This window comes from Polypterus senegalus, chromosome 12 (genome assembly GCF_016835505.1).
Source record: "Polypterus senegalus isolate Bchr_013 chromosome 12, ASM1683550v1, whole genome shotgun sequence".
NCBI classification, from domain to species: Eukaryota; Metazoa; Chordata; class Cladistia; order Polypteriformes; family Polypteridae; genus Polypterus; species Polypterus senegalus.
Window position 1 is genome coordinate 91,729,804 of NC_053165.1, and position 16,083 is coordinate 91,745,886.

The window sequence follows — 16,083 nt, forward strand, 5'->3', positions numbered from 1 at the left end:
AGTCTCAGTTGCAGGGGGGAACTTAAATAATGAGGGACCGAAAATTGAATGGAATGCTGGAAGGGAACCGAAGTGTTGTGTGGGAGGTATGACATCATCACGGTGGGACCAGAGGAAGGGATGGAATGCGGAAATGGCAACGTGTGTTTTTCAGACATCCGGGACTTTATGGCAGCATTGTATCTGTCTTTCTGCTGGAACAAAAGAAATAAAGTTTAGTGCCTCGCCTTGATCCCCTGTCCCGAAGTGATACGAGGCTTGTTGGGTCTTTCCGCGGCTGCCTATGCAAGTGTGCATGACAATAGATAGATAGATAGATAGATAGATAGATAGATAGATAGATCGATAGATAGATAGATAGATAGCGTAATAAAGAAACAAAACACAATTATAAAGGTTTGGGGTATCCGGCCCCGTATACTGTAGAAGTTCGTAATAGGTCAGTGTTAGCATCCAAGCGTTACAACAGACAATTTAACAATGATGGAAGGGAACAATTTATGGAGTGGGACCTGAAACAAAGAGATGGAATGCTGGGAAGGACCCGAGGTGATATATGGGAGTCATGATGTCATCAGAAATGATAGATAGATATGGAAGGCACTATGTAACATAGATAGATAGAAATGGCTACATGATGGATTGATACTGCGGTGGGCTGGCGCCCTGCCCGGGGTTTGTTTCCTGCCTTGCGCCCTGTGTGATTGGTTCCAGCAGACCCCCGTGACCTTGTAGTTAGGATATAGTGGGTTGGATAATGGATGGATGGATTGATAGATATGTGTGAAAGGCTCAAAATAAAATTGTGATAGATAAATAATGAAGACACAATATATTTCATTAATAGTTAGAAAAAAACACTAATCATCAGATAAATAGAAAGCAACAATACTATGCACAATAGATAGATGTGTAAAATCTATACATATAAAAGCAAAATACCACAGACTCACTTACTCATCATGAAATCACCATGAGGACTTGGGACTTGAAATTTGGAATGTAGGTTACCCTTGGCCCATAGGTGCTCGCTAAGAAACCGATTAAAAAAATTTGCAGTTTTAGACCCGTTTGTATGTTTGTCCGCTTTTCACAAGAGAACTACTTAACGGATTTAGATCAAGTTTTTTTCTATAATTTGCCTGAACATTCCATTGATTTTGCGAGTTCTAACATTGTGCTAAGTATCACAGTTCACTTGTGGTACCAATTTTTTAGCACGAGTCCAAGAGGGCTGTGGGGCCCTCCTCACTCACCCGTCTGCCTCGGAGCGTAACCTTAAATTCCCTTAGATAGCTAACGAGAGAACTACTTAATGGATTTAGATCTTTTTTTTTTCTATAATTTGCTTGAACATTCCGGTTGATTTTACGACTTCTGTCATTGCGCTGAGAATTATAGTTCACTTGTGGAAGCAATATATTTGCGCTAATCCGAGACAGAGGCTGCAGGCCGAGGGGAGGGGGAAGAGTGACATCAGGACTAAGGAGCTGGGCGGGGCCTCCTCTCTGTCCTGTTTCACTGCAACTCGGGCGGCGCTGCGGAGGATGGCTAGTACAATATAAAATAAAGATAGATAGATAGATAGATAGATAGATAGATAGATAGATAGATAGATAGATAGATAGATACTATATAATGGATAGATAGATAGATAGATAGATAGATAGATAGATAGATAGATAGATAGATAGAAAGGCACTATATAATAGATAGATAGATAGATAGATAGATAGATAGATAGATAGATAGATAGATAGATAGATATTCATTTTAGCATAATAGGCAGGGTAAGACTGACAGATAGATTAATATTCATCTATTTTCATTTTCCACTGCTTATTCAAAGCCGGGATGCTGGGGCGACAGTCTTAGCAGCGAGTCCCATCCATACTTTTCCCCAGCCACACTTGCTAATTTAAACTGTGGGATCCCGAGGCATTCCTAGACCATAACCGTTTCTATAAGCTCAAGACACTGTACCCTAACGTGATGTTTTGCACTCCAGACACATTTCCCAATCCTTTTTAAAAGCCCGTCTCACTGCACATTCCGCTTACTCCGTCTAAGGGACATGATGACGTGACCTTCTTAATGTTTCTTTATATCACCTTGTTATGCCTTTTTGGACAGGCTTAAGTAATCGGGGATCACACTCAGCCAGCATTAATTATTTACTTTTGCAGTCGTGAGCAGCATGTGTATATTATGGCCTGTATTCATGATCATTCCTTTTTTTTTTCCGAACACAGCCCTGTTAATATAGGTTAGCCCCCCCCCTCCCACCTCCTTCTTCTGACAAAATGTCTTGCTGAAAGAAATCAGGTAGTCAGATTAGGAGTGCAGCTAGAAGATGGATGTCTCCGCTGTTGAATAAAAGCTATAAATATTTAAAGATCGTACACAAGGAAGCTGCAGGCTTGAGTTATGTGTGGAGGCACAGTGTGATACCTCTAATTAGAGCAGAATGGAATTCATTACAGGAAAGTGCAAAGTGAGACTCTGGCAATGATTTAACCCAAGCCGTGCCCAGCTCGTTTTCTTGCTCTTTCTTGCCTTTGCCCCCGTAGTGCTTTGAAGGAGGCTCCTTGCTTAGAGCCATGTCAGTTCCATTGGTGTTTACAAGGAGCCTCCTTTGCTCTGCTCGAACTCCTTAATGACACAACTGAATAAAGGACATTTTTTCATCATTTAAAAATTTTGAAGCTGAACCACTGAGGGTCGCCTTTTTTGAGGAAATGGGCGATTCGAGTCAAGGTTTTCGATTTGAATGTGCCGGTTCACCAGAAGTGCTCAGTTTCTGTAGAAACCTTCTAGTCAAAAATGCGCACGTAGCCACAAACTTGTGAACCGTTTATTTCTGTAGATCGACCACTACAACACATCGCGTTCATCGTCCTGCTGTGTCTGTCAGTTCTGTCCTGCTGGACCACCGTTGAAGCAGGCACCTTCCATTCACAGTTTCAGAACTGGCAGACCTTAATTGCCTGAACTGGAGATGGCCTGCCAAAAGCATGAACTGGTGGGCTGTCTTTGTGTTTGTCACTCCTTCTCACTGTGACACATTTATAGAGCCATCAATTTTAGGTGGGTTTTAGACAGCACAGATCCAAACACACTTGAGGAGGAAGTAAGTGGCAAGAGAACTGATTTGGCCTTTCAAGGAAGACTCAGACACACAAGTCAATGAACAGGCGGAGGTCAAGAGAAACAACGCACCGAAACTGAGATGTTAATCAAAAATCAAAGCGGAAAAATCACAAGCCTCTTACAACCAAGCAAAACCCTAATGGATCGTTTGTTTTAGGAGCATTTTAGTGCCTGTGTTTCGTGAGGCCTTTCCGTTTTTGCCCACATCTTTAATAGTGACGACACAATGATGTTAAACACCACACAACTATTAAGATGTTGTCATTAAAGTGCCAATAAAAATGATTACGGTGCACAGAAATATCAAATTATGAAGGTATAATATTAACATGAAAATTATTAGGGCATTATGAAAATAATGATTACAATTATTAAGTGTAATGCAATCACAAAAATAGTGATAAAATCTGCCAAGGACGTGATGCTCTTACTAAAATAAAATTGTCATTAAAATAATAAAAATGAATAAGGTGTAATGACATCATGCAACAATGATGACAATTATTAAGGTATGATGTCATGACTAAAGTGACGATGAAAATAATTAGGGTATAGTGTTGGCACAAAAATAACAATTTTTTCAAGTACAATAATATCATAATAACCACGAAAATGATGACGGCATAATGACAGCATGAAAATAATTATTATGATTAAGTGTAATGACATCACAAAATTTAACAATAAAACTTACCAAAGACGTGATGATGTCAAAATAAATAATAAAATGAAGTAAAAAAGAAATAATAAATAATAAAATAAAAAAGAAATAATAAAATAAAAAATAAAATAACAAAAGTTATTCAGATGTAATGACATCACAAAATCAACAATAAAACTTAACAAGGACATGATGATGTCAAAACAAATAATAAAATAAAAAGGAAATAAATAATAAAATAAAATCATAAATAAATAAAATAAAAATAAACAATACAATAAAAAATTAAAAGTAAAATAAAAATTATTCAGATGTAATGACATCATGGAAATAATGATGACAAATATTAAGGTATGGTGTCATTTGCAAAAATTAACAATACAACTATGAAGATTTAATGACATAATGCAATAATGATGACAGTTATTAAGGTATGATGTCATCCTATAAGTAACAATAAAAATTGTTATGGCAAGTTGATGTCACAAAAATAATTAGAATTGTTAAAATGCAATGACATCACGAAAACTGCTAAAAATTATTAGTCACAATGTGATCACAAAAGTAACAATTAAAACAATTAATGTGTGGAGATAACTTAAAAATAACAATACAAAATTATTCAGAATATTCATAAATAAAACATTATTCATAAAACATCATAAAAATAATTATAAAAATGAAGGTGTGATGACATCACAAAAAAGCAATTAAAGTATTAGAAAGCAATGCCATGTTAAAATGATGACATTTATGTTACAGAAATAACAATAAGAATTACTGAGGTGCGGTGATGTTTCAGACTAATGATTAAAATTTACATTGCTGACATTATGTAAATACTAATTAAAATTATTATGCCATGAAACACTTAATATTATTAGACATCACAAAGTAGTGATAGCAATTATTTAACTGAAATTATATCACAAAAGTAACAACAAAAATTATTAAGGGACATTAATGTCACAAAAATCATTAGTGAAACACAGCAATATATTTTAAGAAAGTTAAGCATTCAGAAATTATCCAAATATTCAGAGTTTTATTACACACAGAAACAAAAGTGAATATTTTAGCATAAATGCAGAATATTGGACACTAACTGAAAAACAACAAAGTTAAAATCAGTGATAGGTTGTTTGTCGCTTGTCTGCTTTTAAAAGTTGCTGGGCACTAGTGACCTGAGACAAAGTCTGGACTCCTTCATGTGTGTCTCTTCGGAGAATCCTTGGGTATCACTGGTTTGACTTTTTGTTGTTCATGGAGTCCTGAATGAGGCCCATTACCTGCATTGTGAGGGAGCGTCAGTTACGGCACTACTGCCATGTGCCGCGATTCCCCGACGGTGACCCGGCTCACAGGATACTCATTGTTGAAGAGCTGAATGACTGGACCAGGCCAAGGGGTTGCCTACTTAACACCTGGCTGCAGCAGATAGAGGGTCGTTTCTGCAGGGTGGGACTGGACTGCCTGTGCCCTCTGTGATCCTGAGCTGTTTTGTCATGTGGTGGGTGTGGTAACGCGCTGTACTAGTGCATGCTCCCCAACCTGACCTGACCTGTGGGCACTAGTTATACTCTGATATATATATATATTTTCACACAATCGTATCCTGTTTATGACCTAAGCAGCCTGCTTTATCAGATTTATTTTCTTGCTGGTTAAACCCAGTGTCTGCTTGTGTTCATCGGAGACTTCTGTACTGTGTCCTGTCTGGGCCTTCCTCTTGTGACATGCGCTGTATCGCAGTATCTTCATTTGTAGATTTGCATCTTACATGCAGTATGTTTAATCATTTTTTGCCAACAAATGCTTGTACAGTATAAGAACTTGAAAAGCTTCTCCCCTTCCTAACACAATGCCCACCTTTTTCTTTACAGACTCTCTTCCCCAGTCCTGAAGATGGCTGGCAGATTTACAGTTCGGCACAGGACCCCGATGGCAAGTGCATTTGCACAGTGGTGGCCCCAGCCCAGAACATGTGCACACGGGACCCAAGGAGCAGACAGCTTCGGCAGCTAATGGAGAAGGTAAACCTTTAAAAAATTTGGTCTACTGGTTATTGGGAATCTCATGATGGCAGCATTGTATTTCATTTTCATCTCCAGCTCTTACGCTATTTAGGTATTTTTTTATGTTTCTTTTACGAGGGATATCCAGAAAAAAAGGTGCCCTGGAGGATGCAGGGAATTTTTATTTTTTCGAAGGTTGGCATACCTGTGTGTAGGGGGGTCCTAACGGTCAAAATAAGCCCGGGACCGCGTCAGTCAGTTGTGAAAAGTCATCACAGCAAGCGAGTTTGTCAACCTCTGCTGAGGCCGTTTGCTCCACATACCGCCGATGCGAGATTCGTTCGGTCATCAAGTTCCTCACTTTGCGTCACGAATCCGCGGCCGAGATCCATCGTCAGCTTGTGGAAACTTATGGAAAGAATTCTTGGGTGGGAAACGTTATTCCAACGATGAGGAGCTGAAGGAGAAAGTGGAAAAGTGGCTTTCGGAGGTGGAGGGTATAAAAAAGCTGGTGCCCAGGCTGAAGAAGTGCATCGAAGTTGACAGCGATTATGTTGAGAAATAAACACATATTTTGGAACATGCCCTGTAAATTTGGTTGAAATATATTCATTTTTCAATTTTTAACAGCTGTTGTAACCTTTTTTTCTGGATATCCCTTGTATTATTCCACAAATCCTTTATTCATAATGCTGTCTTGATTTCATTTCGGGCGATGAATTGGTCCCCTCAGGTGTGCCAGTTACCAGAGGAGGACTCTGTATGTATGACTGCAGTCGCCACCACTTTAGTGCGGTGGCATTAGTCTGCTTACAGCTGCTGTGCTTTTGGTCACTCTCCTTTGTTAAATATTTATTAGGCTGTTGTGTCTTTTTGTAATTTGTATTTTGTGGTTTAGACCTTCAGTTTGCCTATAGGGGATCCTCTCAGCCAGCATTTCAAATAAATGAGTCAAGAAAAGCAGAAAGTGAACTAACAGAAGGAGCCATTAAGACGGTGTAACCTGATCCTATAATTAAAATCTTTTCACATCTCTTTTTGAGATAGTACATTAATATTATATAAACACTAAGGCATAACAAAAATAAAAACAGATTTATTAAGAGAACTGAAAACGTACATTCAAATGACAACGTCAATTCTAAATAAAGAAGAAGTAAACTTGTGCCAAGGCGTGAACCGTAAGGGTACCATAAAACTACGGCTGTGCGATTTTTAGAGATTGTGGCCCAGTGACTTCTCATACAGTACGACAGAGTGACTAGTCGCACATGCGCTCAAACTCTACGGTCCAGTTGACATGCCACAACGTGGATGTTTGGACTCTTCCGTATACTTGGCCCCGATGGACAGTTTTATCCATTGACATTTTCTCAATAAAGCTTTACACATTCAAAAAATAAAAATGACAGCCCCGGGCCTCTGAAAACGTCAACAAAAAAAAGAGCTGGACTGCTTACTCTTGCTGTACGGTACTCTGAAAGTACAAAGAAAAGAAAAAGGCGAACATGCGGATGGTCAGGAAAGTGCGGACAATACGGTTTGTCTATTTTACAGATAGAATTGGGTGTATGTAATCTATGTCATTTACCGTTGTGTGTGTTTATTCTCAGGTTTTGCCAGTAAATATTTCTTAAAATACTTTTGTCATTGGCTGTTTAATTGTATGCGTTTTGCGATAAGAGATTTGGCTTTTTATTTAATTGTAATTACTGTTGCCACATGCACACTCACTGTGGGTAAAGAAATTAGGGAAATTTGAGGTCGAAAATCAACTCGTGAGAACTGCTCACACAACAAGACAGCCGATCGAAATTTCTGACACGACAAAAGTAAGACAGGATGCAATCAGGCATCGCAAACCCCTCTCATGCCACACGTGAAATGGAAGTCCAACGAAGCTGAAAATCGGGACAACTCAGAAAATCAGTCGACGACTGCAAATCCGTTCCAGAAATCGCAGTTTATTCCCGGTTTAGCACTACCTTACACTTTGTGTTCTTAAGCATTCTAGAAAATTGATTTTGCATTTGTAGAGTTTTCGGACACTAAGCTGAACACAGTCATGATACGTAGCGTAACGGACAACACATATGGGCTGGTGTCTCTGCCAGAATTGGTCCCAGCTCCTTAATTGGCCGGGAGAGATCGAGCGAGGCTCCGCTTCAGGGCTGTATGCTCCTCTGACTCACTAGATGGCAGGATCCCTGGGCTTCGGTAACCATTTGGAATGCTGGGAGTTGTAGTCCAGTAACATAGCCCTGTAGGGCTTGCTACACTCCCTAATTTTTTGTGACTTCCGAAATACTTCCAATAGGTGAAGCCCTAACCCTGGCACCGAAAGTTCTCCTAAATCTTCAGTAAAAGGAACCGGACTGCCTTGTCTAGGGGAGTCAGAGCCGGATGAGGAGACAGGCAACACTCATTTGGTAAGAGTAGCAGAGAAAAGGAGAGAGAAGAAGATTATTTGTAATTGTTGAATGGAGTCAGTCATTCTTTATCCTACTTGCTATATCCTAACACAGGGGTCTGCTGGAGCCAATCCCAGCCAACACAGGGTGCAAGGCAGGAACAAACCCCGGGCAGGGCGCAAACCTACACACCAAACACACATTAGGATCGCCAATGCACCCAACCTGCATGTCTTTGGATGGTGGGAGGTAACCCACGCAGACACGGGGAGAACATGCAAACTCCACGCAGGGAGGACCCAGGAAGAGAACCCGGGTCTCCTAACTGCGAGGCAGCAGTGCTACCACTGCGCCACTGTGCTGCCCTTGTTGAATGGAGTGATTTCATTAAAATAAAAACCTTTTTTTTGAACCTGGGACTTGTCTGTGCTTGGGTTATGGGGCTCTGTAGTGGCCTCTGTTGATCACAATAGGAAAAAGGCACTGACACTGCAAGAATACATTGTTGTATCACATGACCTGCAGTCGCCATAGCAACGGTGAACCACATCAAGACTGCACTAAACGTCATCAGCAAAACAGAAGAATAAAATGGTGACTATCAAAACAAAAAAAAAGTAACATAAAAAGTTTGCCAAAATCGCACACTTAAATACAGACACATGTAGGAAAAGACACAAAATGGCTAACTAATTGAATAACGATTAGAATTTCAGTCTTAATGTTAATTGAGCTCTCACTTATTTTTGTTTGGATTTTGTTCAGCTTTCTGTTTTGGCCTTTTGCTTCATTTGAGTTGCTTAATTTTTTTTTTTTACTTGATGTACTTAGAAGAGCTCCCACAATCTAATTATTGTAATTCGAGTGTATTTATATTTTGAGTTTAATTGAATCCCAGCCTATTAAAGTTTACTTTGGTGGACGTTTTGAGTTTGGAAAAGGATTTTGGCTTTCCTGTTTGAGGGAAGCGCAAAACAGGAGTGGAAATAAAAAGCACTCAGCAGCCTGTGGAAGGAACGAAGAAGCCATTGGATTAACAAAGACTCGATACTAAAACGCTTTGCTGTGTGCGGGTAGATTTGGCTTTCTGTTCCTGTCGAGAAACTTAATAATCACGTAGACTATTTTTAGCTTCTTTCATGCTCAAGTGCTTCATATTGTGGCCAGAGAGGTCTTTAAAATAAAATAAAGGAAAAGGAACGACTCTCAGTTTAATGTAAGACTCTAATTGTGTTGACTTGTTAATAATAACAATAATAATAATACATTTAATTTATAAAGCACCTTCTCCATGTCCAAGGTGCTTGAGTCAGCTCTGCGCGTTGAGCCATAAAGCCTCAATTACAAAATTTACGGAGTATGTGGCTAAGGACGAGGGCTCCCGCTTGCGCTTATGGATGAGCAAAATCTCAGTCAGTCTAGCTTTTGGGAAATTTGAACACCTTTACCTCTGTTTTGACGTGACACGCTCTTTCATTTGGTTATTATTTTTTTGAACATCTTCATCTTTTTTCTCCTACTCCCGTTAGGGGTTGCCACACTTCTTCTTCTTCTTCTTTGTTTGGCTGCTCCTGTTAGGAGTTGCCACAGCGGATCATCTTCTTCCATATCTTTCTGTCCTCTGCCTCTTCTTCTGTCACACCCATCACCTGCATGTCCTCTCTCACCACATCCATAAACCTTCTCTTGGGCCTTCCTCTTTTCCTCGTCCCTGGCAGCTCTATACTTAGCATCCTTCTCCCAACATACCCCTCATCTCTCCTCTGCACATGTCCAAACCAACGCAATCTCACCTCTTTGACTTTATCTCCCAACCGTCCAACCTGAGCCGACCCTCTAATGTCCTCATTTCTAGTCCTGTCCATCCTCGTCACACCCAATGCAAATCTTAACATCTTTACCTCTGTCACCTAATGCAACAATATGGAGAGATGCAAAGACTGCAGTATGTGTACTACACAAGGACTTACTAGAAGTCGGACTGCCGTTAGCTTTAGATCTTTGAGGAGTCGCCTTTATGATGCATGGCCATTTTGAATTCGAAATGAATGAGCTTAAGTTCTCAATGATCACAGAAAATGCTTTTCTTTCCTCACTGACCCTACACTTCAGGTTCTTTGTTATGCTGTAACCATAAAGATCATAAAGTACCAAGCGGCAAACTCCATATAATTGTTAACAAAGCAATAAATAGAGTCTTCCTGTTTTAAGTCTTTCCAGCAGGAAGATGTGGGTCCAATTGGGGGTCCAACGGTGGTATAGCGAAGAATCTTCCTTTCTGTAGGGAGGAGGAAGAGAGAAGGCATCAGCACACAGCGCCAACCCCTGGAGCGGCAGGGAATTACCATCACTAGAGCCTTTAATTTGTCCCCTAAGCACATGCACATGACACTCCAAATTATAATATTAGATTAGGTTGGGGATTTTGGAGTTCTACTGTAACGGCCGACCCCTTACCCAGCCAGCAGCCACACTACCAGGACCTGTGGCCTGGATGAATTATTGAGAAACTTACCTATACCAAGCCGTACCTCTGACAATTAATATTTTCCCTCTTCCCCCAATCGACGGTTTAAAGACTAGTAAACTAGTAAAAAAAGGCAGATATGTAAAAAAAGTGTAGAAATATATTAAATGAAGCACATTGACAAAAACAATAATACAAATGCCCAACGTAAAATGTATCTATATTCTTATGTATAATTTGATGCTATCCGTATGTATGGTCATCACGTCAATACCCCATATGTATGGTGTTCATGTCAATACCTCGACTCAATACAAGTTAGAACCATGCAATGGGACTTTGCCTCTGTTGTTAGAACATAACGTGGCAAACGCGGACGCAGTATTGCATGATTGGCTAAGAATGTTCGAATGCTTCAGTGATGCCGCTGGACGGCCGAGTATAGTAAGTCGGTGTTGGTTCAAGCAGATAACAGTAAGTTCGGTTGGTTTTTGGAACGTTGGTTTGGTGGAGCGTACTTTCCAGGACTAACATCATCGACTGACATAAACCCTTCGACACCTCCAGAACCGTAAGTAATTTAGAACGTATCGTCATTTGTACATCGAAATCTATCTTTGGGCCATTTGGTTTTGGCGTCCGTCCTTCTGACATCTATTGGCAAACTGAGTAATGACGGCTGGGAATTAACAACGGTCATTTTTTAAATTTTAGCCGATCTCAGATCTCAAATGACCACGGCAACATTTGATTAGAGTCATAAAATACGGTTTGTTCTGAAAATTTGTTTCCCGGAAAAAATCAAATGAGGTGCGCCGAAGAGCTGAGTTCACGTCTCGCAGCCCCGTTTAAACAGGCAGCTCTTCATTACATCGGCCAAAAAGGTCTATTTTAAGCACAAATCAGTGCCACGATAACAAAATCATTTCAAGGACTTAACAAAACAAGTATTTCTTTGCAGAGAAAGTATGGAGTTCACAAACGTAGAATTTGTAGCCCGATTTGATTGGGCTCCCAGTCGCTAGTATATATATATATATCCTTCCACCAAACCCGCAAAGTGAAAACACTACATATATAATAACAAAAAACCTCCCTTGCCCCTGCAAATGTATAACAAACACAAAACACAAATAAAACTGAATAATCTGAATGTGAATGGCGTGAAATTGAGTCCTTGTTAAATTACTGTCCAGAATACGGATGACTGATCAAAAGTAGATGCGTTTGAATCTCCCGGAAAAAAATAGAACAACCTCACCATGCTTCCTTGGCAAAAGGCGGTTTGTAATGTCCAACCCCGGGGTTTGTGGCGATGATTGTGCTGTTGTGATTCCGACGGAATGAGAAGCAAAACTGGATCAAGGCGCAATGTAAATAGTGGCAGAAAATGATGAACGGTTGTTGGTAAATGAAATCTCCATCTTTCTCCTTCCTCCTCTTCTTTCCCTCTTGATGGTTTAAATAATGATGAGCCGGATGTAACTGGTAAAATCCCGGTCCTGACGTGCCCAGGGTGTGGCTGCCTTCCCGCAACACCCTTCCCCGTTTCTTATTACGGGGACGACATTTAAACAGGGTGCTGAGACGAGACGCTACTGGGTGCAAACACAATAAACAACAATACCGGTGTGGCCCCGCTACACTACTCTGTTTCTTGAAAGAAAGGGAATGGCACAGTTTTCAGTCCCTTGTTCCCTTGGTGAAAAAGTCGCTCTTTTGTTGTGTTTCTTTGCAGTCCCGTTGCTGTGTTTTCTTCTTAAGGTTTCGTCTTCTGCTAGCCATTTAGGGTTTTTAAGAGGGAATGTTTAGTTAGTGTTAGGTTTGGGGAGAAAAGAAAATAGACGTTAGAGTGCAGCTGTGTTGAGTTTGGTTCTGTTCGGTTTCGATTTAGTAAGTCCCACGAGGAAATTTAGATGCATTCAGCAGCAGAAACATAAAAAACAAAGATACAGACTCGCTAAACAAATAATTCAATCAATTAATAGATAAATAAACAATTACCACACCATTTTCTGAAGCCTGCAGTGTTGTTGGGGAGTTGGATCCCAACCCAACAAACACAAAACACAAGGCGAGAACAATCCCTGGACAGGGCATCAGTCCATCAGAGGGTGAGGACGCTCATGCGCACACCACCCACTAGGGCCAATTTAACATCACCAATTACCCTAACCTGCACGCCTTTGGACTGTAGACTGGAGTTACAACCAGACTCCAACAAATCAACCTCTCTACAGAACTTCATCTGGACTCAGACACTATCACACCCCACAAATCCACAGCACAGGTGAACTATGGGAAAAGGAGCAGACCAAAAACAGTGGAACCGCTGGGGTGAGATGAGGGGTTTTGGTTTCTTCTGAACATTTTTTGGTTCTGGTAGTGAGGTCCAAAAGCTTCTGTTGAGGTTCTTTTTCCTCATTCTATCAGAGTCCTTTTAGTACCATTTGGCAAATTGCAAATGGGCTGGCCACTCAACACCTGATGGATGGAGTGCTGTTGAGATGGTCTTCCTTCTGACAGATTCTCCTTTCTCAGCAGAGGACTTCTGCTAGAGTGACCATTGGATTCTTTGTCACCCCCTTTACCAAAGCACAGCTCAGTTTGGCTGCATGACCAGCTCTAGGAAGAGTCGTGGGGTTTCAATTATTGACACCACTGTGCTCCTGGGAACACTCAAAGCTTTACAAATAGTTTTATCCCCTTAGCCCTGATTGATGCCTCACCACTGTTTGATTGCGGAGGTCTACAGAAAGTTCACTGGACTTGAGATGGCCAGTCTTCTGACTGGTGCTCCCACCTAAACTGAGGACTTTTGAACCTCTGTTAGAGTGACCATTGGGTATTTGGTCTCCTCCCTGACAAAGGCCCTGCTTAAGCGGTCACTCGCTTTGATCGCACTAGGATTCCGGAAAGCTCCTCTGACTTCATGGCTTGGTTTTTATCCTGGCATGCAATGTGAACTGTGGGACTTTTATATAACACAGGTGTGTGTCTTTCAATATGATTTCCAGTCATTTCAGTTTTCCACATCTCAAGGAGAATTGAAGCAAACATGATGGAACTGACCACAATTTGGATTGCCACAACAGAGATTTCAGATTTGATTTTTAATATATTTATAATCCTTTCTGAACACATTTTTGGTTTGTCATTATGGGTTATTGAGTGTAGAATGATGAACAAAGTGTCCAACATGTCCATTTAAAATGAAATCTACCACACAATAAAGTGTGCAGAAAGTGGAAGGGTCTAAATACTTGCCAACTTCCCTGAATGAGGTTCAGTGGCTTCCTTTATGCCAGACCTGGGAGTACTTCAGGTGTTACTGCCATAGAGACTGAGGTCCGGTGGAAGTTCCTTAAAGTAGGGATGATCTGCCCCTTCACCTCCTCCTGGTGGCACCCATGAAACATCACAGATTTTCTAATGGGACTGCAATTCCAAGCCCCTGTAAATAACTTGTACGTCTACATGTTTCTATGTATACATACTGTCATATGTAGGGGGTCTCCACTGAGCCCCCAAAGACTCCCAACACGCCATCACAAGTTCCAAGTTATTTTAACAAATACCTTCACAGGTAACGTACAATCACAGCACAGGTACAATTCTTTCTATTCTCTCTTCCTTTCTCTCTTTTGTCCTCTCCTTTAACTCCTCCAGGAGGGTGTTGTCCAGCTCCTCTCCTAACTCCAACTTGCTTGGATAAGGTTCAGTGGCTTCCTTTATGCAAGACCTGGGAGTACTTCTGCTGTTACCGCACGACAGCTTGGAAGAACTTTTGGGGGTCAGGTGGAAGTTCCTTAAAGTGGGGATGATCTGAACCCTGCAGCTCCCCCTGGTGGCACCCATGAAACATCACAGATTTTCTAATGGGACTGCAATTCCAAGCCCCTGCAAAATAACTTGTACGCTTACATGTTTCTATGTATACATTCTGTCATATGTAGGGGGGTCTCCACTGAGCCCCCAAAGACTCCCAACACGCCATCACAAGTTCCAAGGGGACTTCCTGGGAGTACTTCTGCTATTACCGCACTACAGGTTGGAAGAACTTTTGGGGGTCCGGTGGAACTTCCTTAAAGTGGGGATGATCTGCCCCTTCACCTCCTCCTGGTGGCACCCATGAAACATCACAGATTTTCTAATGGGACTGCAATTCCAAGCCCCTGTAAATAACTTGTACGTCTACATGTTTCTATGTATACATACTGTCATATGTAGGGGGTCTCCACTGAGCCCCCAAAGACTCCCAACACGCCATCACAAGTTCCAAGGGGACTTCCTGGGAGTACTTCTGCTGTTACCGCACTACAGGTTGGAAGAACTTTTGGGGGTCAGGTGGAAGTTCCTTAAAGTGGGGATGATCTGAACCCTGCAGCTCCCCCTGGTGGCACCCATGGAACACCACAGGCTGGTCCAATGGGACTGCAATTCCCAGCCTGCCTTGCGAGCATCCATGCAGGTACCATAGCCCAGGAAGACTGCCACCTATTGTATTGGGGGTGCAGACCAGGGCTGTGGAGTCGCTAAATAAATCCTTTGACTCCGACTCCTTAGTTTCCAGTACTTTTGACTCCGACTCCCAGACTCCTTTGTATTTAATATGCTAATGTACTGTATTTTCCATGTTCATTGAAAGAAGGCAACATCCACATCATTTAACCACTGAATTACTGGCTAGGAAGCTGACTCTCAACCGTACTGGCCAGTTTAAACAAAAGACAAGAACCTCTGAACACACATCAGGCCATAGCACACACCTCCACCTACATCATTACACTTGTTTACACTCATATGAACTTGTTAAACACATTATATCTGACATAAAGTGAAAACTTTTTGTAATGTACTATAATCCAGATTACAAAATGTGAATGTCAGGTTGTATAATAGCTCAGCTGAACTTCAAACTAGTAGTAACACAACTACGCACTGGGCTTTATTCTTACATCAGAGGAGTACTTCATTATGACTATTGTTTGTGAAATGGGACATTTGAACTTCCTATATATTTTTTTTTCATTACAATTTAAATTTATTAGGAGTTGGAGTTGGTACATTTTTGCTGACTCCAGGTACCCAATATTTTCTCCGACTCCAACTCCACAGCCCTGGTGCAAACAGTTCATGTGATTGGTCTCCCCCCGTCCTTCCATTAAACTAGCTAAGAAACCTTAAACCATCCTGGCCAGAATGCCAGCCCAAGCCTGCTGTCCATTACAATCTATAAGTACTTGTTTGCTGATATAACTTCTTATTCAATTTAATAACATATTTAAGCAGAAAATACTTTCCTTTACACAGTTTTTTTTTGGAGTAAATACACTGCTGCCACTGGGAATTCATTTTCCTTGGTTTTCTGTATCAAGA

At 41.0% G+C, this 16,083-nt stretch overlaps 1 protein-coding gene across 2 annotated transcripts in view; it reads left to right on the plus strand.

Annotated features, from left to right (window-relative positions):
• The window catches only part of olfm2a (olfactomedin 2a), a 515,218-nt gene that overhangs the window by 403,840 nt on the left and 95,295 nt on the right, over positions 1 to 16,083 (plus strand). For both annotated transcript variants that reach the window (XM_039772893.1, XM_039772892.1), the window contains exon 2: positions 5,695 to 5,844. In XM_039772893.1, the coding sequence (XP_039628827.1) occupies positions 5,695 to 5,844 (150 nt within the window). The remainder of the gene's footprint in view (positions 1 to 5,694; positions 5,845 to 16,083) is intronic.